Source organism: Micropterus salmoides, unplaced genomic scaffold, assembly GCF_014851395.1.
Source record: "Micropterus salmoides isolate LMB-PRFRI ecotype aquatic unplaced genomic scaffold, ASM1485139v1 Ms_hic_scaffold_22, whole genome shotgun sequence".
Lineage (NCBI taxonomy): Eukaryota > Metazoa > Chordata > Actinopteri > Centrarchiformes > Centrarchidae > Micropterus > Micropterus salmoides.
The window spans coordinates 10,418,345-10,442,538 of NW_024041373.1; the positions used below are offsets into that span (position 1 = coordinate 10,418,345).

Sequence of the window (24,194 nt, forward strand, 5' to 3'; positions counted from 1 at the left end):
AAGCTTTCACTGTGTTAAGAGCTTGTGGGTGTGTGAATGTGGGTATGCAATATTTTTTGTGATGCATACTGAATACTTTTTTGGCTTTTGTTTTTTGAGTATGGTCAATGCTAGAGTCTAGCAAGTATAATTTAAATGCATTAACTTTAATTGGCTTTCACAAGATATTCTGTTGGATGCATGTGTAAAATAGGCTAATAGGCTATTTTACTGTTTAACTATTTGATGGGCCCTAGTCCGGGTAAGCTGTAACCATGTCATTAAGTGTGATGCCTGGAGCCGAGAGTAGTGTATATATACTCTGTCCTCTGCGGGGACGGGCATTCCCATCAGGGTCTGCCTGTACCACCCTCCATATGGTGGCTCGTCATTAGTTTTCAGTTGCCCTGGTGCCTGTGAAGTTCATCAAACCCTAGAGTCCAATCTCTCCACAGCCCTATTTCTACTCTACTGTGACATTTCTCTCTCTGGCCAATCGGATAAATCACACATGGCTTCACCGCATGAAAGAGCAACTGCAGCCTCAAGCAGATGTTGCTCTACAGACTGCCCATGGAGTGGAAAACTGGGTTTCAAGAACAGTATCTGAGTTATTGTTAAGGAGTTCACTGTGTCTTAGAAGGGGAGCTGTGGTTTTAAGGCTGTGAGCTAAGACGAGAGAGTTCAGATATTTGTGAATGATAAAAATGCATTAGGGTATGTTTTTTTTTTTTTTTTTTTTATCTCCAAGCATTTTAGATTGTGTGCCTAGACAGTAATTTGAAATATGAATGAATAATACAGGTCCCCTGTAGCCTTCCTTGTTACTCCAGGGCAGCTCACATTTGTATGAAGATAGAATTCTCTTGAGTAGAAACAAATTAATTGAGCAATCTCAGCAGACCATGATTTGATAATAGTAATTGAACAGAACAATAAAAAATCAAAGTATTATTTTAAATGGGGTTTGTTGTACTCAAGGTAAGGAAGAGCAAAGTTATTTTTGTCCACTTTTATTCTGTAATATGACCAATATTTTCATATTCAAGTGTGTATGAAAAAAAGTCACTGGTTTCTTAAAAAGCTAAATACAATAAGCATTGGATCAAGGCACATACAAGACTGGCCAAAGGGCATACAATGCACTTTGGTTTTTAATTGTTAAGAACAGTTAACTTCAAATTGTGGAAACGTAAGAGTGTGTTCATTTGGAAAATAATACAAAATAATACTCATAACGAGGAGTTGCTGACACTGTGGTAATTCTAAAAGCCAACATGTTTTGTCTTTTTGGCCTGGTGACTAGAATGACGTATGTACATGGTACTAAAGAATGCCGCCATTGTCGTTTGGCCATTGTTGGCTTGTACAAATAGAGATAGTGGGGGGTCCTCTGTGTCAGCCTGTCCAGTCTACTTGTTTTGAGGAGTAGAGAACTCCTTAAGGTCGATGTGCTTTATCTGCCCTGTGCTGTGGCCTACAATCCTATCAGAAACACTGGAACCCTGCTTGGGTTCTCTTGCTGTGTTTCTTCTTCTTGCAAACAAAAAAATATATATATCACACACTGAACAAGCAGAGAAATAAAGCATGGCACCTCATCTTTAGTTATTCGTACTTCATACCAGATGAATACTAGAGCAAGTCTCTCGGTCCGTTGTATGTGGAGACAGCTACTGACTGCACATTGTTTTAGAGGGCAACATGCCTGCTTTGCGAATTAGTTGATCAGCTGTGCCTTAGTTTACTTCATGTCATTTTTTTGCCTTTTTGTTTTTCAGACAGCCACAAAGTTAAAAGAATGACCTGTGCTTATACTACAAGGTTTTCTAAGGTCTGATTGTTCAACACAGCAATGAAAACCCACTTTCACAGTTGACAAGTCATCTCAGTAGAACACAGAGTTTCTTTTAGTTGGTCGATAACCTTAAGCAAAGGAAATACAGTACAAATTACTACAAAACCCTAAAATATAGAATTGCAGTTAGTTACAATACCCACTGTTGGTTCAGTGATGGCCTGTAACTCGGACGTTCTCTGTCTTCATAAAATGTCCTTAAATATAAATTATATGGCAAATGTACAGAACATTGCTTCCTTAGTCTTATAGATCCAGTGTTTTGTGAAAGTCTTGCCACTCTGTTTAAGTCACACACTCATCATGAATGGCCTGCGCAATATCATGAATGGGAATGGTCTGAATCTGGTATTCCACTGTCTCTGTAGCTCCTGTTGTTAATACTGTTCTCGCTATGTGGGCTTTTGTATAAACTCAGGCCATTAGGTGGGAAAATTGTGTGTATCACAAACTCCTCCTTGGACACAGGTAGGTGATTTATAGGTATCATTTGAAAAGAAGTCTCTCGTATTTCTAGGATGGAGTTGTCCTTCTTAGTGCCAGCCTCAGCATAGTCATCCTTTCTCCGACGGCCTTTGTTGTAGGTGCAGTTCCTGGAAAAAAGTGAACCATTCCTGTGGACATACCAACACACCAGTGCCAACATGATTATTGCCAATAGAGCCACAGCCCCTCCAATGATAGCAGCCAAAGGCAGACTGGAATTTTTGTAAGGCTCTTTCTCCTGCTCTCTGTTTAAAGTCGTGGTCGGGTTGTATGGTTTGTGAGAACCAGTCTCTGTCTCTATGCAAACGGGGGTCTCATCTGACAGGTAAATGTTGTTGGTCTCCATGGGAACCATGCATATCCTATAGGAAGACTCTGGCTCCAGCGCAGTGAGCAGGTACTCCGTCCTCTCTCCCTGCACAATGGTCTCAGTGATGGATCCAAATGCAGGACTGTGTCCCAGCTTTAGCCAGCTGAGCCGTAGGGCAGTCATTGGCTGTGACACCCTCCATGATATGTGTATTGTATCTGCACTACTTGACTTCACACTGATGGTGAGGATCTTTCTGCCTGAAGTGGTGGTAGTGCTGTGGTATTTCTTACCGATGTCAGGCCCTTTTACTACAGGCCTTCTAGTCACAAATGAGGGCCACTGGGGCTGTGAGGGACGCACAGTGTTGGAGACTGTGCTTGTCTCATACGTGGGGAGTTCTGAATCTGTGCATTCAAACATGTCTGTAGTTAGGTCTTTAATCGCCATGCCTTTCACCTTATCAGGACCCTGGCACATGAAGCCACGTACATTCACTTTAGATGGCAACGACCGCAGCCAATCACGCACCCATTTCATCCTGCAAGTGCATTGCCATGGGTTGTTGCGTAGCAGGAGCTGTGTGAGATTGTCCAGATCTTCAAACACACCCTGAGGGAGGCTGCTCAGGTTGTTGCCAGACAGGTCCAGGCGATACAGCTGCCTAAGGAAGGCAAAAGCCCCAGGCGGGACCCGATTAATGTGATTATCTTGTAGCTGCAGCTTCTCCAAACTGTTGCCTGGTAAGTTGGCTGGCGGTGATGTCAATGAGTTTCTCACTAGCGAGAGCTCAGTCAGGTTGATCAGGTTGATTAAAGCCATCTCCCCAATCCCACGGTTGTTGAGCAGGTTACCATCCAGGATTAGTCGCTTCAGGTTGATGAGATCTTGCAGCGACTGCTCTGAGATGGAGGAGATGCGGTTGTCATCAAAGCGCAACTCCTCAATGCTCATGGGTAGGCCTAAAGGGATGGTGCTAAGATGGTTTCTGGAGAGAAAAAGCAGTCTGAGGTGATTACTGTCCCTGAACGCCCCCTCCTCTATGCTGACTGCTGATACTGAGTTATCATCCAGGTGCAGTTCCTCAATGTAGGGAATTTGGGCTAAAGAGGCATGAGTAATCATCCGAATGTTGTTCTCCTGAAGGTGGAGCTCTTTTAGGCCAAGAGGAAGGTTAGTGGGGAACTCATCCAGATTGTTGCAGTAAAGGTAGATCTTCTCCACATTTGAGAGCCTGCGGAGCTCTGCAGGAATACCCGAACTCTTGATGCGATTGTTTTGCAGAAACAGCACTGTAGCATCCTGGGGTAGACCAGTGGGGATGGAAGTCAGGCCACGGTCATTACAGTAGATGAAGGTCCCATCACAGCGGCAGGCTGAGGGACATGAGGTGGAGGTCACCAGGGGGTTAGCAAGACCCAGCAGCAGCCCGACCCTTATGAGGAAGAGGATAAAGGCCTTGCATTGATGTACCATCTTGAAGCTGTGTTGCCTGGCAGTCTAATCACTCAAGAGCCCCTGGGGAGAAGACAGAAGGGTACATTTAATGCACAAGGCCTTTAAAGGAGAGCCAAATTCCTGTTCTCATAATTGCAGGGTGTTTGAAATGCTGCCTGCAGCACTTTCTAGATTAAACAACTGCTGAAATAATCAGTTTGAATTCCTCCTATTAAATTGATATGAACTGATCATTAGGATTGCCAGACAGTGAAAATGAAAACTTTTTTTTTTTTTTTTTACAAAACACTTTTTATCCAGAGCAGGTTTTACATCATCTATAGATTTCATAGGATAAGGAATGCAACCTTCTTTAGAAATAGAACTGCTTTTTGTAAAAAAATTTTATAAGAAATGTTCCAACTTGTGAGCTCTGTGAATTGAATCTCTGTGCCTCTGCTTTTTGGCCCTGACTTGTGAAATGTAATAGCTTTCCCTAGTTGTTTTACACGTTTCTATCTCAAGGCTGCCTTTCATCGCTACAGACCACGAGGGTGAACAAAGTCAGGCTTTGTTGTTGATCTGTTGTGGGACTGATATACTCTTAAGTCCCGCTAGATCATTACCCATGCCTTTAGCTATTCAAATTCTGGGGTTTAACTAGGTAGAGAAGAAATATCTAGCTACATCTTTTCAGATTAAGACCCAAGCAGGACATGTTTTAAGGAGTTTTACAAGGTTAGAAAATGAAATTTGTAGCATTATTTGTTCTTGCACAGCACTATGTTAATGATCTCTGTAAATTCGGTATGTTAAAAATTCAGAAAATGTACAGCTTAGATTTTTTTTAACCAAGGTATTAAATTTCACAATTCATAAACTTAGAGCAGATGGCCTTGATATTAACAAAACCATGGTACAAAGCAGAAGGTGCCAAATAGTTGTCTGTCTCTTTTTTTCACTATCAATGTGTAGTTACCTTTTAATTAGGCTAATACTGATTTATTGCTTTAATTATGAATTCCTGCCATGACCTGTCTTCCTGCACGTCTCATTAGAAATTGTGGTCTGGTCAGTGAAGTGGAAAAAAGCAAAGCAATCTGTATTTGTCATACCTGATTTATACGATGTGGTAAATCCTTTCCTGCCACCAAAAATCCAATCAAGATTTCCTCTTGAATTTGCTATTATCCTTTCTGAAAGGAAAAGTTTGTCCGAGGGGTTTCTGGTGATATCCTGACCTGCTCACTGTTTGCTGAGCTGATCCTTGTTTGGACGATGACCTCCTCTGTGTTGTCAGAGGCTCATGCTTTCATTGCCTTTACCATGGCAGATAAGCCTGTAGAAAAAGCATCCCCTCTCAATGACAAAGCATGCGCTCTCAGGTAATACTAAAAATCTTAATGGGTGTGGAAATTGTTGAGCTCACCAGCCATAACTGCAAATGAGATTTTTTGGGTGTTGTATAGTGATCCGTGTGTAGGACAGGGTGAGCTTTAGCAAAGGATCCTTTCTGCAATCAGGCCCGACAGGCATGATGAGCTGACACAAAGCTGGTCTGAGCCATGCCAATCCCCTGTACCACGGGCTCAATCCAGGTCTGTTCACTTGTGTACTCCAGGTCTTCAGGTAACCCAGAATCCTCTGCTCCCTTGTTGAGCCTGTATACACATTAATCCAGGGCTTTGGTCCCTTCTCCTGAAGCAGATAACCAATGTTCTTCTTTCCTCTCAGGAGCAAAACGGGGCAAGGTGCTTATCCTTCTGGTCACAGCCTTCCTCACGCATCTGCAGCTTGACTCATACTGTGCTCTCCTCACACCTGGGGTGGTGCTATGAAAAATAACCAGAGACAAACACATTTAGTGCCCAAATTCAGTCATAGTACAATAGGACGTTTTAAAGATCAGGTAACAAGTTGTAAGTAATCCTTGACGATTGATAAAAAAAGGTATTATGCATTTAAGTTAGTTAGTAATACTTTTATTGTTCTTTTTTTTTTTCAGGTAACAATTTAGGAATATATATTATTCTCTACTCCCCTGTACATTTCAAGTACTCATTTCAGTCACTAACTTTAGTATAAAACCTTATGTGAACTAGATGTTGACACTGGGGAAATCTAATTAAGTGTAGGAATGGTTCTCATACCCAACTCTGACCTCCCTTACATTGTGAATTCTTATATAAAAATACCCTTTCCTTAGCCTACGGTTTAATCTGTTGACCTTTTACAGCCCGTTACTCTAACAGACTACATTTCTTTTCTATGGTGATACAAGAAAGAATGTCTATGCATACGAAAGACAACAGTGATCTAGACCCCAACACAATGGCTAAGGGTGGAGCCCCTTTGCCCTTCTCAGTCTAATTCACTGCTTAGCTAAGCGTTTCGTGTTTTACAAGAGAACTAGTCCTGTGATTAAAAAAATACAGTCTGTGCTAGTTTAAAAACAAGACTCTTACATATTCCACACAAGAGGAAAAACATATCCATTCACTGCATGTTGAATTACTCACTGTGAAAATCACTCATGACAAATGAGGCCCATTTGAATTTTGTATCTATACCTGTCACTCTTGGCTCCTCTTGGTGACCCCTTACCCCCACCCCGTCCTCTCTTTGTATTCTATGAATGCTTTTTCTATAAGTAACAATATAATTTCCCTTGCCAAAGAAAATGTTATGCTTCCTCTTACAACACAATAGCTTTGTGTCCTTATATGTAACCATTCCTGTGACCTGCCGGCAGCCAGTGTTTGCTGTAAAACATGTAAAGGTAAATTAGGAACACGGGGCCCCGCCATTTAACAGTTGTAGCCCATGACAAGGAGAAGATTAGGGAATTGAGAGGCTTGTAACTCGATTACAACTCATGAGATGCTGTCTAATAATAACGCCCCTCCCTTCTTCCTTCTGTTCCATCTAAACACGGCCCCTCAGTCCAGTATTACATTTAGTAGTAGATTAGAGTCTGGGGAAAAAGCACCAGATGTGACCTCTACTAACTTCTGGAATAAAGGAGTCTGACAAGGGGGGGAAAAAAAGATGAAATTCAGTAATGGAGTTTTAGAAAATGGCGGGATGATAGAGGGATATGTGCTGTCTGTCTGCTGGAATGAACTTTTAATGCAGCACTTAGTCAAGCTATTTCAATTTTAAATAGCCCCTTTCACCTCATTTTGTAAAGTTCTCCATCCTCTGAATATTGTTAAGTACGTAGTCTTGATTTGGATCCTTGAATTCTTAGCGTTACATAAAAGAAAGTAATAGTCTCTACATTTCTGTCTTATCAAGGCAACCCAGCTAAATCTATCTGCACTCTGAATAATAGGCTTTTAGGGTTGTGAGACAGGGTGATTGTCTACATAAATAGCCCCATATATGATATGGGGCAACATCTCCAGTTATTTGCCTTTCATTGGCCACTACAACTCTGTTACCTGCTGAGATAACAGAATCAGACTCAATGTCGAGTAGAAGGGACAAGAGACATGGTTATTCATTTTAACACAAGTGTAAATATAGTCAGAAAGAACAAAAACATTATGTAGAATAATGTATCGTAGGCCTCAGTGTGACGTTATATTGTATATTGCGCTTTGAACCATGCACATCATGCTTACTCGAGGAGGAGCATAGTCAGGCCTAGATGCTTGACTATTTTTCCCTTTTCTTTTTCCACGCTCATCGGATTTCAGGAGAGTGGCCCCTCTCTATTGTTCGCTACAAGGCAAGCATGAGGACCTTGTAGCCTCAACAGAGGAGGTTTACATATTAAAGCATTTTATTCAGGCAAACTCCTCTAATATATATATATATATATATATATATATAAATTAACTCATACCCTACCCCTACTCACACAAACACACATGCTATGTTTTCACACAATCATTTTGAGAGCAATAGAGGCTGAGTTAAACATTTTTAGTGATGGATGTCTTTCTCCATCGTTCTAATAAGCTCGGCCGGCCGACAGGAGATTTCTCTAGCAGTCAACGTGGCTTTTGCTTCATTTAATCTGAACTGGCGAAGTTAAATTGAGCATTCTGGTAGAAGTGTGTGTGTGTGTGTGTGTGTGTGTGTGTGTACAGCTAGTTACCTTTCAGTGGAGAGCGTGGGAGGCTTACACAAAGCTGGACACTGATAGCCATTGTGAGCTCAACACGCATAAATGCACATTAGTCTGCAATAACAGAACCCAAGACTTTGTGCCCCCTAGTCATACACGGCACAAGAAAGGCTTTGGAAAAACTCAAATAGAAACAATTTCATGCCTGTCAAAAGTATTGCAGATTATAATGACTTTTAGTTCAGTAAAATACAGAATAATATTACATAGGCTGCATTTAGTAGGGGAAGAGCTCTAGAAGTAGTAATGGGTGACTGTTGAATTATTCATGAGCCCTGAAATTAATTTTGAACCACGGTAGAGCTCTCCATTGGGAAATCAATGTTGTTTGTATCTGCTGTTGATTATTCATTCTAATTTATAATATACTTTTGAATTATGATTGATTGCACACAATGTCATTATTGTGGGTTATATTTCTTTTTCAGACTTTGGTCTGTATGCATTTTGCCTGCAATGTTACTCAGCAAGTTCGTAGGTTTTAAGCAAACCCTCAAAGGAACATGAGTTGTTTATGTCTGTATGATATTTTAGTGAAGAACAGTTGAAGTTAACCTGATATGAAGGCAAAATGTAGTGTCCGTTTGTATTTTCTTGTATTTAAATTTATTGTTTCTTGATTTTCTGTTTTTAAACGAGATGGGTTATTGTTAATTTTTGTGTGTCATGAAACCTTGTGTCTTCCATTGATTTACCTATTAGTAAGTTGTATGTCAAGACACCGGGCAGTGGCCTGCTGTGGTCCTGAGACACAATGGAACATTCATGGTCACATCTGAATTCACAGGGACACAGAACACATTTCGGCCGAAGAGAAAATGGGCAAAAATCTTTGATAGTTTCACAGATTTGTTATGTGGCCTCCTGGTGCTGTCTTTAGATGGGCTGAACAGATGATACTTTTTCTGGCCCATTAGGAGCATAGAGAGGCCTGGGACAGACGGGGGTCTCTCTTTTGTAACAGCCTGAAAGAAGAGATCTGTAGCAGCTGCAGTGGTTTTTTCCCCACATGGGGGTGGTAGGCACTGCAAGATGAAATGTGTCTGTGTATGTCTGTTTGTGACAAGCAAACAGAAAAACACTGAATACTCATGTTAAGTTGCACACAGGAGCCCATCTCAGCACAGGCCAGACACCTACCTACAATACAGAGATTTGTTAACCTCCCTACTGGGCTATCTACAGTTTTTCCTGAGTCATATCGCTTGCAAAGGTTTTCCTGCAGTATTTATACCTTGCGGCCACGTTTACACCTTCTCTTTTAGTGACCAATATGAAATGATTTGTCTCTTAAAGCTTGGGATAGATGTTGCTTAGTAGCTAAATAAATTATGAAAAGAACTGAATTGGGCCTCCTCAGAATTGTGTTGAATCTCAAATATGTCTTGGAAGTTATGAAAGTCTTATTACTTTTTTTTCCAAACACATTCATTCATATTTTATGCTTTAAGATTTCTGGCAATAGAAAATTCTGTCTGTAGTGACCTGGTTAGTTGTTAATCTGCAATGTGAATTCCCTCTGAAAGCAACTGACTGGGGACTTTTGCCTCAGGCAGTCATCAGTGAAGACAATTGGGTCTGTTCTCATGTCTGCTATGTTTAACAGGCTATTTATTTCTTTGTCTCTCAAACACGCTGGACAACAAAGAGCAACCATTACATTGCTTGACAATTGAAGTTAGGTTTGAGGCCATTATCAGTGATTTACTGAAATCAGACTGTTGCCTAAATATACTATTTCATTCATTGTTTTAAACCTGGGTGATGTTATATGTTTCTTGAAGATAAAAAGATGTAGCCTATGTTAAAAAAAACAACTGTCCATGTCCTGGTGTTGCCCACAAGACATTAGGCTGAAAGAAGATTGAAGGCGACCACTTTATTGCATTGATATAATGGGATAAATATCAGGTTTGTATGGAGAAAGAAACAGCGGGCTTTGATTCATTGGCATCATAGATTGACATTAGAGTGGAAAATCTGCTGTCAGTCGGCCATATGAGCAGAAGTCATTATCTTACTGTAAACCGCGTTTATTTCTGGATGCGTATTAATACGACAGTCACAACAGAGCTTGCAACTGTACTGTAATGTCAGATATTTGTTTTGACTCATTGTTAATGTAACGTTACAGCATGTTATCTGCGTTAAATGAGCCGCTGCTTATGTGCGAACTGATGCGTATGAAACTTGAATGGGTTCTATTTTGTGCATTTTTCAGGGGACCTTCATGACTGCGCCCCATCATAAAGCTCTCACAACGTATCGTGTGTTTTCTGTGTTGTTGTTTTTTTAGGGAGGGGGGACGTCCATATCATCTGCAAGCTTACAGTTGCACACAGTACATTTCAATGGAGTAGGACATGAATAGGAGCTGGTCTGTTGTCCAGACAGTGACGCCGGAGACGCATTTAGCGGAGTTTCTCCAGCTGCCCCTTCATGTCCAACACCGCGGGATCCGCAACTGCAATTTCAGCTGCACGCCGGGGTGTCTTCTCGGGCTGCGACACCGTGACTAAATCACACATTCCCCTAATCCTATCAAGTTTGCGTATTCGCCACTGATTATTTCTCCACTGGTTTAGGAGTATCAAAAGCTGAAATAAGGAACGGAAAGATTTTAGACGTCCCTGTTGCTCCCTTAAGTGCTTTTCACATGTTTTGACCAATGTACTGAGGCGGGATATGACTGTGATCAAGAAGCAAATTTCGCCTGTCGCAACAAGAAATCCATCTAGATAGAGGAAAAACGCGAGCAAGAACAGAGATCTGCCGTTTGTGGTCTTCACTGGACACATGCAGAATGAAGAGGGACGCAGCGCAGGATCGAAGCAGCAAGTTGCAGGCATGAGAGGGGCTTGCCATGACGAGATGGATAAGTCTGTTTTTAAATGCCAAACTGAGCTGAATGACTTGCAGTGCGTAAACCAATCGAAGAGCTTAATTTGGTTATGTGGAAGAAAAGTGCACTCACAATCCCCCCCCCCACCACCACCATTCTACTGTCGCTTAAATCTGTGAGACACAAGCAACTCAGAGAAACCCAATATTTTACGCCTGGGCCGAGAATTTAAAAAATAAAAGAAGGGGAAAAAAGAGGGCAACTAATAAAATACAAGCAACTCTTGAGGATTCCGCATGACTTTCAATTCCTTTAGCCAGAAAGAAGATCCAAAAAGAAGATGCATTCCCAACAGGACCGTACCAGCAAAAAACGCACTTACCTCTATAATCAACCAAAAATGGAAAGTAACAGGTATCCTCTTAAATTGGGGTTCACAACGGGGGAAAAATAATAATCCAATCCAGGCTATACGGATTTAAATTCAGATCCAAAAAAGCTCCTCTCACTCACAAGGCTAGAGCTATTTGCAGTTTATCTGTAGAAGCACTGCTATGTTTACTGGTGCCCCCCTACACACACATACACAATCTGTAGGCTGTGCAAGGAAATCGGCGCACAGGGTAGATCTCAATACTAATGTGAAGTTGTGTTTGCCTCTAGCTTCAATAGAGCGCTGATGTCATCTGGAGGAGGGGTCTCTCTCTCTCTCTGCCTCTCCCCCCCTCTCTCTCTCTTTTTGGGAGATGCACAGGAAAGATGCAGTGTTGAATGGATACACTAGGGGGGAGTGGAGGAAAGGGGAAAGGCAGTCACATCCTTGTCAGATGTGTGCACTTAAGAGGAGCGAGTAGTCACTGGTCGGAAAGCAATGCTCACTGGCAGAAAAAGACCAAGAGGAGTGAAAAATGTACAGTATGTGTGTGCATGTTGGTAAGAATGAAAGATGCACAGGGTCTTTGTGTGTATGTGGTCTTGTTAGCTCTGTAGTGAAATTATCATTTGTATATGTGTTTAAGACCTGTCAGGATAATTTATGATTAGGTTTTTTTGGCATCAGAGGCTTCATTACAGATGTTGTGATTTGTCATTTGCCTCTGTTGCAGGTGTTCTATTTGTATCTATACAACATACTTTTTTCATAATTTTCTGAAAGAGAGCGACAAGTGTATAAGTGTATAATCATTATGTCGAAGCCATTGTAAAAAATCTGATCTAAAAATCTAAAATGCTAATAAAAACCTTTTCTATGAGTTAAGCATTTACCAGACAGGCCTTTTCTCGCACTTTGACAGGTAATGAATATTTGATGACGTTGTGAACCAGAATAATTTATAACAAGAATTTAGAATTGTGCTAAAGCTTATGCTCGTGTGTGTGTGTGTGTGTGTGTGTGTGTGTGTGTGTGTGTGTGGCTGCTTCTGTGTATGTGTACATACAGCATGCTTATGTGTGTCTGTGCATTAACACGTGAGTTGCTCTGACATACCTGAACCAATCTGACTTTTGCCCCTTCTGCTTTGTGTTTGACCCTCTTTGATTTCATGTTTAAATGAAACCAAACAGTGAGTTTGCTCCCTTCCAGGCCCAAAGCAGCACTGAGTCACGCCGTTAGTCAAAGGGTTGTACAGCAGATCTGACCCAGCCAACACTCTCCCCTGCCCTGCGTCATCTCCAGTGTCTCCCCCTCCGGCTACCTGACAAGTCAGACATCACAACATGGCGCATTGAGCTGTAATGGAGCAGCTCTGTTCATCTGTTGTTCAGTATCAGCTTCCTGTCAATGCCAGTGGGTCAACGAGACTCCTGTCATTCACTAAATACTAGTTTTTGTTAATTACCTCAAGCCTATTATGCTATTCAGTTGTGAATGCCTGAAGGGTCTGCATTCATTTTCAGTAAACAAACAGGTTTGTTAGAGAGGTGTTATTCACTCTTCCTGGGGATAATAAAATACTTAGCTGAAATTTATCATGTTTTGTGTTTCTGAAGAGAGAGCAGCTGCCTTGTAATAATTAATGACAGTTAGAAAAGCAACAGAACAACTTTTGTCAGTAAACTAGCATTAGAGCCCGATCTGGTGAATGGAAAAGCCAGAGTTTGCAATATTCTGCAAATGGCCCCAGTTTACACAAAGCAATATCATTTAGCATGCTTAAAGAAAATGATGTTCATGGATGTAACCCCGTAACATACAAATGACAGCAACAATTTAATATCACCATTTACACAAATATTTACACATTTCTGTTTCTGTACTCTGTTCTCCCATTATCTGCTCATGAGTTGATATGGACCTCTACTCCTAGCAATTGTTATTGCCTCATTAGGATGGTGCGTACTACACAGGAGTGACTGTTTAAGTGTCTGACCACCGGTGACGTCTCACGCCCAGTTATTTTACCAGGACAGAATTTGTTCCAACTCTAGCCTCAACACATCGGCACACGGTTAAACCATGATTGCCATCTTAACTGGAGTGCCTAATTGAACAGACACTTAAGCCTGGAGCATCTGCCAAAACTACTTAGACCTCCACTGGAGTTTTTTGGATTTGTTTGCTTTCCAGCTGGAGTGGCTCTTGCTTTTGTTCGAAACACAATGGGATTTCTAGACAAATTTAAATTGTTTGTCTGTATGCTGTTCATTTGGAGACAAATCAGTATGAAATAAAATTTCTATTGTGTTGTGAAGTTTCCACATAGGCTTAATGTTTTGCAGGTTTGTTAATTAACTCAACTATCCTATCATATTAGTCCAGGTGTTGCATGCCAAAGACTAAGCGGTGAGAAAAGGTCAGTCTCGGACATCCTGACTTGATCCTTGTCTTCCCTCAAGGGGGACAGAGCTGTGCCTGACCTCACCGTGGCTTCCTCTGCTAAATCGACTGCAGACACATCTGTCAGCGGCTGCTGATTGACCCTCTCTCAGACGTACAAAGAGCCCCACTGGAGGACGAGGGTGTTGGATTTCTGTTATCTCAAGTCCAGGGAAAATCTGTTGCCCTGTTCATCTTTTGTCCAATGGGACGGGTGCTCACATTTCCCAAAGATGCACTCTAGTCTGTCTGGCCAGTTTCACTGTATTTAGACAACAGACAGGTTGTTTTCTACTGTTTTGCATTTTTGCAAAGATAGCTAAATATATTAAGCCACTTGATTTTGCTAAGTGCTAGGTAAAGTGCCTTTTGGCTCTGGTGGCAGTGGTGGCAAGTGTTCACTTGGTCTTGTTCAATATCAGACTGTCCTGAGCCCAGTTTTTGTCTCTCATGACAGACATTCGACCAGATAATTGATTTACTTTTTTGCTTTTGCTGTGGTCAATAGATAGGGCTTGCAGTTGGCAGGCAATGGTGCCCTACTTTCTGGACTGTCTGCCCAAACATGCAGACCCAATCTGATTGGTGTTATGTAACCGAGGTGTTATGGATATTGTTTTATCTCCCTCAATTTTACATTTTATCTGTCACTTAAACTTAGTGTGCGTTTACTGAAAAGCTTGTGTGAAATACAATAGGCCCCAAAACTGCTCTGGGGCTCACAGGGGAAAAGCAGAGACTGATTTCCCCTTATGCCTCCTTCCTTGCTCTGACTGGAATTCATTATTGATAGACTTTCCGTGTTCTTAACCAATGCCAAATAAAGGGGAACATGTAAAATTCTGCTGCCAAAACCCCCTACTTTGTTTTTCCATTTACCTTCTGCTTTATTTGCATATTCATCCTCCACAGGCAATCAGCAGCTATCTTTGCTGTGGGCCTTTCATCTCCGCTCTGCCATCCTGACAGGCAGCTTTTCAGTATCACAACAGTTTAACTAGGATTTGTGGATAAGAGGTGCTGTTGGTTATGCTAGACTAGTCACAATTTTGATTTGCAGAATGTGTAATGTGTGTGACAGGGATAGAAAAAGGGTTATGGGAAGAAAATATATGAATCAGTCAATGGGTAAATATCTAGACAGATGTTGGATTTCATTAGTGTGGGTAAAGATGTAAATGCAGGTATCATGGCATTGCCCAAAATGGTTGGCAAGAGAAGGCTTTGACTGATAGAGCTTGTTGGATTTCAGTTACATGAAGCAGGGCCTTACCACCGGCACGGTTGCTAATAGGCCATGCAATAAGGTACTAGTCTTTTCTGATGCAGATCCCAGATGTTGAGGTATAGGTTGACCCTTTGTCTCTTGGGACTAGGATGCAGCCCAGAGAAAGAAAATAGCCAACAACAACAGAGACGAAAGGGGCCGACATCCTGCTGCTTAGGCAAGTCCGGGGGCTGTGGTCACTAGTCATTTGGGCCTTGTGTTTGTGGAAGATTGACAAGCCATGCAAATAGCTCCGTCGGCTGTTTTTCCCCTCATCTTTTGTTTTTCTTTGGTTGCTGTTATGTTGTCTGTAGAGACAGAGGAACCCAGGGATGAGCGAGTTCCATAAAAAAAGGTAGAGGGGGGGTAGGAGCTGACTTGTCAACGTTAAGACCTCACATAGGTTAATGATCCCAAACACAATGCCCTCTGATCAGATTAGGTTGAGCACCCCCCTCCTGAATGCACTAATCAGCACAATAAAGGAGATAAAAGATAGAATTACCATACAGTGTTTTCACAGTCCAGCATACATCTCTAATGTAGCCAATAGAAGCCATTCTCTCTTGCTTTGTAACTGGTTTACTACTACTGCACTAAATTTGTAATTAGCCAACTTAGTATCTTTTTTTCAGGCTTTGTTAAATGGTAGCATTTATCTTTACAATTGACTCTGTATGCATGTGTAAGTGCCAACAGAACCTGAAAGACAAACATGCAGTTTTCTGATTTCTAAACTCTGCAGCAAATTACTTCAGTATATGGGAGAATTTAGTGCTTTAGTCCTTTGAGATTAGGAGTTTGAGTGTTTGAAAGGGTCAGTCAGAGTTTAGAGCTGTAAGGAGAGGAAGTCAGGGCTAATATTATCTAGTGAAACAAACCAAGTCTTTGCTACTCTAGATAAGATAAGATTATTATACAAGACCTCAAGGTCCATAAAGGCCCTGTTGATTTGAGCACATATACAGGAAGCATGTTTCTTAGGCAATAACATTTTGGGTAAAGAGAAGTGGGGGGTACAAAAGAAGGGACGTCTCGTCACACACAGCTGCCATCACCATGATCAAAGTGTTCACTTATCTGTGCCAAACACTAACTCTGACTCTGTTTTCTCTATGATCTGGATGGCTTTGTTTACTCTCATGAGTCATGTCTAAAAATTACCTTTTTTAATGATTTCTCAACTCATTGTTTTTTTCCCCCACTGCTCAACACAGTGAATAACTGCTATGAAAGTACAAAAGCAATAAGAGATTTTTACATGTTCCTATGCTTTAGAGCAAACTTGCTTACATCAGTGCTCTCAACTCTGAGCTGATGCTTCAATCACTTTCTTAAAATACATTCTCATTATCCACTTCCACACTCATGTATGGCAGTTATGTAATTCAGTTGGAAGCTGGGTAGAGTTATATTGACATTTTGTGATTGTGGTGGTGAGAAACGTCTTCAGTTTAAGCTATTGTGAAAACCAGAAGAACCGGAGCCACTTAATTGGCATTAAACTCCACCTGAAGGTGTTAAGGTAACACCACCAACCATCCCAACAAGGAGGAGTCTACACCTCAGCGTCTGACACTAGTTCTTTGGCACTCATCGTGATTGACTTGGAATATCGAATGTCTTATTCCTCTGCAGGCAGGAGCCACTTTCAAAGGAAGCCTATAGAAAGTGATGATGGGGGAATAAAAGGACTGGTTGAGTCGAGGGGACATTTATGACTTTCCTGAAAGAAGCATTTGTTGACTGCCCACCCACCTATTAGCGCAAGAGTGGAAGGTGCTTGTAGTGGAGTTGTGAATGACAGGTTTTAGGTAAAACTGGGAGTAACTGGAGTAGACGCTTTTTATTCCACTTTGTTCCTGGGGTGTTTCTGAGGTTAACCTTCTGCAGGAAGAGGTGTATGTATGTGGTAGTGTGTATTACATTGGCGGTGATGGGAATGAGGGGTTGTAGGTGGTGTGTGGTGTACTGGTGGTTTATCTTGGGCATTGACATGCTCTTTATCTACATGTGCATAAAATCAGTGAAACTTTGGAGGTACTTAGTTTTGTCAATGTGTTTTCTCCCAGTTACTGCCAGGCAAATGGCTTCATTTAGTATTATAAATATAATAATAAGATTTTATTTTTTTATATATTTTTATTTAATGAGGTAAGACCTGTTGAGATCAGTGATCTCTTTTGCAATGGTGACCTGGCCAAGACAACAGCATAAAGAAGGTTACAGATGTAATTGTTTTGATACAGAAACACCCAAAAGTGTCAAAAACACCTCCCCAGCTCCTTGTGAAATGGACTAAGAAAATTTCCCTAAAACCTTTTCCACAGGAGAAATGGAAGAAAACCCTAGGAAAGGATCACACGAGGCCTTACCTCCCTTCAGGGCTTAGAGGTGCCTGTTTGCACAGCATAACAAAAAGCAGATCAGTGATATAAATCAAACCATGACAAAAAGTGTATTTGTATAGTCAAAGTTAAAGTATTTTTGCTTACATGTATCATTTAGCTATAATACATAGGTGTGTGAGGAGAGACTTTGCTCATGAGACAAGACGGCACACGATATTGGGTTCACAAGATCGAGATTTTAACCCCTTCTGCATTATATCTCTTGAGATCATGTGTCATACCCTTACTAAGCAGTGGAAATGTCACTCACCAGGTCGGGAAGGGAAGAAGAGTCCTTTGGAGACTGTTCTACGAACCTTGAATGCTATGGCACACCCACTGAATTTGTTATTAAAATACACTGAGTAATACAAAGCAAGAAACTGGTCTTATAAAATGAGCCGATTCTCAGCTGAGCTAAATTCAAAAAGACCTACATGCGTCCACGTCCAAAGAGTACGAAGACAGGAAGACCCAGCGTCTAAACTATTTGTATATAGGCTATTGGCGAGGTGTGTGTGTGTCAGGTGTGTCCGCAAGTGACCTTGTATCCAGCACATACACACTATTACAAAATATGTCAAAAACACTCAACCTCCCACATCGGGAGTTTCCGTAGGCAGGACCCACATCGGGAGTTTCCGTAGGCAGGATAGTAATTTCAAGGGGTCTATTGTGGTCAGTTGCACTCTGCTAGCAGCTCAAGTATAATATCCTGTTTTTCGCTCCAAAGTGTCTCTTAACCTTTAGACGTACCTGCTAGATAGGCAAATCCCTTGCGCTTGCAGTTATTAGCAACATTCAAGTAAAACATTTCCATGAAATCGCTACTTATCCATTAATTTAAACACATGGCTTCCTGCCAGTCTTAAAGGCATCTCATTAAATGATTAATACATCTTGATGATCAATATATCTTATAAACTACTCAAGCAATATATGTGTTATAACATGTAAAATGATAATATGGAAGTATTTGTTAAGCAGACCAGCAATATGCCCTATTAATCTAGTGGCAATCCAGTTTATAGTGAAGTTTGGGGTGTCAAAACAGCTTTCTTCACTGAACAACGTCTGGGGGAACTGAGCTGTCAAACAAACACCCACTAGCCAATGGGGATGCACCCCTCGCAAAATCCGCCCACGAGAGATGTTTGTGTCAGAACTGAAGACAAAAAGTCAGGCAATGCAAACGAGAGAGCTGGCCGCGTGACGGCAAAGCTGACAGTGAGAGCTAAAGTCTGATCCGTGAGAAAGCAGCAGAGGGAGCTGGAAACAAAACGACTTATTATCAAGAGTAAAAGACCAACAGTTACATGTTTTACTTTAGGGAAGATGTTTTTTTTTGTGCTTCAGTTAGTTTTTTTTCCCTCTCAAATTCTTATTTTTTGTTTGATGTTTTAGAGGTTTTGTTTGACTTAATTGGCAGATATCTGATTCTGATATCTGATTCCAGTAGGAGAGAAACAGACTCTGGAGTTAACAAGTGATAAGTGGCAGATGCAGTGGGCTTGCTGCAGTTGTATATCTAAGTAAGAGACGTTCTCTGTCCCAAAGGGAATATAATTACTATATGACATATACACAATACTATATACGCAATAAACTTTAATAATTATAATATGACTGCGTGGTGAACCTATGAATCTAAGTTATATTTAAACAGCTGTGGCTTTGTGTTGTTGGCCAGGTAAAATGACAAAAGGAAATACGATAATTTTTCAGCGCACCAAAACACCAAATAAGTACGAAAGTCCCCAAATTAAGGCTCCTGGTAACATCATGGTCTCCCTGCTACATACGCTAATAAGAACATCTACTGGCTTGTGAATACAGGATCATGTTGAAATTCTTCAGTCTTTAAAGTATGTCTGTGCTAACAGAAAGACAGAAGTAGAAAAATATTGTTGGTGTATTTCAAGGTAAGGGCTCTGGAGCTTTTCTTCTTACAGTACATAGCCTTAAAATATACCTTTCTATGCTCCAATTTCGCAAATGAAGGATAAAGACAAAGCCGTGACATTTAACAGGCCAGTAGGAACTGCTTTAAGCTGACCCATCAAAGACAACCAGTAAAAGATGGAGGAAGTCATCCAGCAAATCACAGATAAAGATGGGTAGATGTGTTGGGTAAATAGAAGTAGTGCCATTACAACCAACATCAATCACACAGGCAATAACAGAGATGTGAATTTATACACAGCGATATGGAAAAACACTGGGAGCAGGAGCTGCCAGACTTTGGCAGCTGCTGATGCTGTCTTAGTGTTGGTGTGAAAATGGCTGCGTTTTGAAATGGAAATGGTTCCTTTCTCTGGCGGGTGTTATTGGTGAACAATACTTCTGTTGAATGAATTTTAGCTTCTTGCTTCAAGTTTCTGTATAACATAGCAGTAGGCTCTCAAAAAAGCATTCTTCTCTTTGTAAAGGTCACTGTTAATGCAGAATATGCCAGTAATTCCTATTTTGAAACATTCATCACTGTGACTGGATTCTTTGAAAAAGCTATTCTTTCTATACCAATTTAAGCTGTTTTGTAAGCCACATTTCCACATATTTTTTTATGATCTCGTGTACCTCCTAATAATGCATTTTTCCGCAGGTTAGGGCTCTCCACAAATGAGATATTCTTTAATATACTGTAACCAATAATATAACCTCAAACACAGGTATCTATAGCTATTTCTGACTGTATAACCGCTTCTAACACAGAGGCAGAATTATTATTTTTATCTACTGTGGTGCTCCAACTGTGTTCTCTTATTGTACGTGTGAATTGTTTTGCATTTAATACTCTGTTTTTATATGTAACTTTCTCTCTGCTGCTCCAGTGACCCAATTCCCCAGTGTAATCATTAAAATTTCATTATCATTATCATCAGCAGCATTTCCCTCATTCATGCCTATCACCTGAGTATCTGCCATGGGGAGCGTTAAATTTAAGCAGATACGTACTCCACATGGATCGCTTTAACAGTGTTTCAGTTTTGCATTACTGACTTTTGAGCAGGAATTCCTATGCATAGTTTATAAAAAGTTAAGCCAAAATTCTGCCCAATACATTAAACTTCCGTGTGCACTGCTGCTGCAGCAGCAGCAGCCGCCCCCAGCTCTCTCAAGATAGGGAGACCCCAAAGGAGGCTCAAATTTAACCCCTAAGGATTAGTGCTCATGCCTACTTTAGCACTGGTAAAAGGGAAAACGTCTCAGCACATTGAGTCAATAGGGATTCAGGCCAGCTCTACTGGCTTCCCACACAGAAATGGAGAAAGGAAAAAAAAGGTGAAGTTTCAGCTCTGACTTGAATAGGGCTAGATGTTCGCCCAGGCTGCTTTACCATTTGCCCTTCCGCTGCCTTCACAGTACATTACCAGACCAAAAATACGAGGCTGTAATCTAAAACAATAAAATTCAAAGCGAGTACCTGGAGCTTGCCTTGAATATTTTGTCTGCATCATTTAGTCCACTTAAAATGGAGGGATGGTTTCTAAATATGTGTTTTTTTTCTTCATTCCAGTAGAATACAGAAATGGACATATTCTAGTTGTACTTGTTCATTGGTGTGTTAGGACAGTGTTTATCACCAGCCTTCTTTAATCCTGTATGCAGAGCTGGCTCGCCCGTGCTTGGAAAAGAAAAAAACCCCAGCCCGGTGGTGTTTCTTTATGAGCTTGTTTTTTTCCTGGTGGAGAAGAGCGGTGTGGAGAGACAGTCTGGTGTCGGAGGGCGTGGCCTCTCTCACAGGGGTCCCTGGCAGAGCCGAGGCTCTGTCTGTTGACTTTAGTCCTCGGTTGACATTCCCTTGTGTTTGTCTAGGCTTTCATCACGGCTCCGTTCAAACAAGCGCCAGCAACTGATAAAACACATGCTCTCACTTACTCACAGTGAAACACACACACACACACACACATAGTGACACATGCACAAACTGTGATTTGACTTCATTGCAACAGGTGATGCCCCAGAATGGAGTCTTACTGATAGCAGCTGTATTGTGTGTTTCCACGGCAGTTCTTGTAAAAATGACATTGGACTTTTATTGAGTGCTTGTGTTCATTAACAGCTGTCCATAATGTGGAATGACATCCATCTTTAGAAGTGTCTCCTGCTTTCAGAATACAGTAGCTAGATGTTTCTGCTTGTTAAGTTAAGTCCGGAGAGTACTACAGAGGACTGGAGTAAAATATTAGAGGGCTGGCTATGTCTTTAAATCTCAAGGAGGGTAAAAAAATGTTTTTACATACATGCCCCGTTACTCTACCTTGTCTTTTTCTGTCTGAGCTGAAGAGTTGGAGCCAACCAAAAATAATTTATCTAGGCTATCAGTCAAGCTGAAAAAGTGTCTTCTTCTGGTGTGGATTGCCGTCTGTTCGCTTGTGTGGATGGCCTCCCAGCCCGCCAAATTTCACGCCTGTCCCAGTGCCTCAGAGGTGCAGTAGAAGGAGCAGAGGAACACAGGGTGTGGCGCGAGAGCAGTATGGATGTGGGCTTAGAGTGACATCACAGCCACAGAAAGGCAGAGTGTTATCATCCCAATGTGGTTGCGATTTAGAGATGAGAGGGTTTTCAGAAACCAGGTGCAACCCACACCTGCGTGTGTTCCTTCCACCTTGCTTAATTAGAGTTCAGTATCCTCCTAATGAATATTCTCGCTCTTGTCTCTTCTGTGTTTGTGTGTGTATGTGCGTTTGGGTGGGAGCCGATGGGCTCAATTGGGAATTATCTAACATTCCCCGGAGAAAGCCTCTTTTTGTTTCTCTCTGTTTATCCACAAGAGCATACTCTTTTCCGAGTTAGCAGTACAGACTCAACAGCCCGTTACTGATCTCCTGATCTACTGTTAAAATTGATTTTGTGTGAATATGTCTGCATGTTTCCTTTTAATCTTACTTGTTAAAATGCCAATGTAATCTCAGACTATATTGAGTTAGTAATTAATGCCTGGCATTAAGTGAGTTGCATAGTCAAAGTGCTTTCACTGTTTTTTGCTGTGCTAGCAGGAGATTCTTGCTCTTGCAGAAGCAAAAAGAGAGAAAACAGTTATTTTCTGTCACCCGATCTGTCAGCGGGTTTGCAGGGATCAGTCACATCATTCATCAGATCTGAAGCTGAATGTGTCAGATGTAATAGAAGAGTATTCATTTTCCCCTCACTGTAGTGTAACAGTTCTCTGTATGATGTGCAGTCATCTGCTGGGTTATAATTGGGGCTAAGGCTGCTGAACCCCTGTCTGGTTCTTCTGAATGCAGTGACATGGAATCCTCCATAGAGACTCAGTGTGTGATTTTTCTCATAGTCTGACAGGCTTCTCACATATCCAGCCGTCTGTTTACCTGAGCCACTCTTTATGTCTGTTTTTGTCAGTGTGAGACTTGTGTATGACTGTGGGGATACAAGTGTCAAGCATCAGTTTACGTCACATAAGGTCTGCTAGGTGCTCTGCGCATGATGTCGGTTAGCTTCAACAAAAGAAAAGTTTTCTTGAAATGTCTCCCCAGCTGAATTTCTGTCGCAGCAACATAAGGTTATCAAGTCAAAGAAGTCCTTAGTTTCATGCAGCTATTCTGCCCCTCCACCCTCTACTTCTGATTGCTGCCACTACCACCCACATCACATGGCCAGCTGACCCTGCCCCCTCCATGTTTAACGAACGCTCTGCCTTTGTTCAGTCTGCCATGTTTCCATGGTGACTGGGTTGAGTCACCCCAAACAGCATGGGCCTCAGAAGGCATAGCTGGCCTAGCAAAAGTCCCTGGTTTCGCAATGTTCTTGGGACATGGTATGGCATTAATGTGCAGAGGATGAAACATAACAAAGCCTTCCAGCACAGTCTAACAGTACCAAGCGCCCTTTGAGATATCCTTGTGCTTTTGATTGCTCTCCGGAGACCAATATGTTCTGGGGAAAATAATAGCAAAAGCTGGTTGTGTTTATGGCTCACGGAATATGAAACAGGTCACGCTATGAATTTAGAGCCCCACTGGCTCATCTGTTCACCCATTACCAGTGGGCTCTTTTAGTCATATTGAAACAAACAGCAGTGTGGGTTTCTCCAGAGCTGGAATTTCCCCTGCCAAAAGAGGTGTTAACTGAGCCTGAGGACCTGTCAGGGGAGCACACTGTCGCTGTAAAGGCCCAAAATGGACAGCTGATGCACACTCGATTTTGTTTATACTACTTTGGGAGTCTGCATAGGTGGATGTGTACACGTGTTTATTTAGCAAGTACGGTTTGTGTGATCATATATTTTGGGCTGCTGAGTATAATTTTGCCAAATGACCCTTTGAGACATGCACTTCACTCCAGAAATGCACTGGCAATTTCACAGTACATGTCAGCATCATGTTTGAAAAAGACTTAGAGTCTGTTTTTTAGTAAAGGTCATGGCAACAGAACAGTCTGACTTGCAAGCATTGGACGCATTCACATTAACAAAAAGGCTACAGCATGTACAAGGTTAAGCAGAAATATTTGAGATAATATTTTAGAGGAGAAGTTATTCTCGCATCAGGTGAACGTATTTTTAAAATGTGCATTGATTAAGGATTTCTTCCCTTTTTGTGGTGTGGGGCAAAACAGAAAAAACCTATGACATTAATCACTAGCCAAGTTTCCCTAAATTTTCAACTTTTATTCATGCCTGCTGCTTTTACAATAAAACCCCAACATAGC

At 41.4% G+C, this 24,194-nt stretch overlaps 2 protein-coding genes across 7 annotated transcripts in view; one reads left to right on the forward strand and one right to left on the reverse strand.

Moving 5' to 3' along the window:
* The window catches only part of macrod2 (mono-ADP ribosylhydrolase 2), a 388,574-nt gene that overhangs the window by 67,024 nt on the left and 297,356 nt on the right, over positions 1–24,194 (forward strand). The gene's annotated exons all lie outside the window — the stretch shown is intronic.
* flrt3 (fibronectin leucine rich transmembrane 3) lies at positions 688–12,178 on the reverse strand. Its single transcript, XM_038738169.1, has 4 exons — positions 11,430–12,178; positions 5,500–5,902; positions 5,186–5,409; positions 688–4,151 (listed from the first exon to the last, which is right to left on the reverse strand). The coding sequence occupies exon 4, from the start codon at positions 4,107–4,109 to the stop codon at positions 2,160–2,162; it is 1,950 nt and encodes a 649-aa protein (XP_038594097.1). The 5' UTR covers positions 4,110–4,151; positions 5,186–5,409; positions 5,500–5,902; positions 11,430–12,178; the 3' UTR covers positions 688–2,159.

Coding starts and splice junctions, on each gene's coding strand:
- flrt3 (XM_038738169.1), bottom strand. CDS start 4,109: ATGGTACATCAATGCAAGGCCTTTATCCTCTTCCTCATAAGGGTCGGG.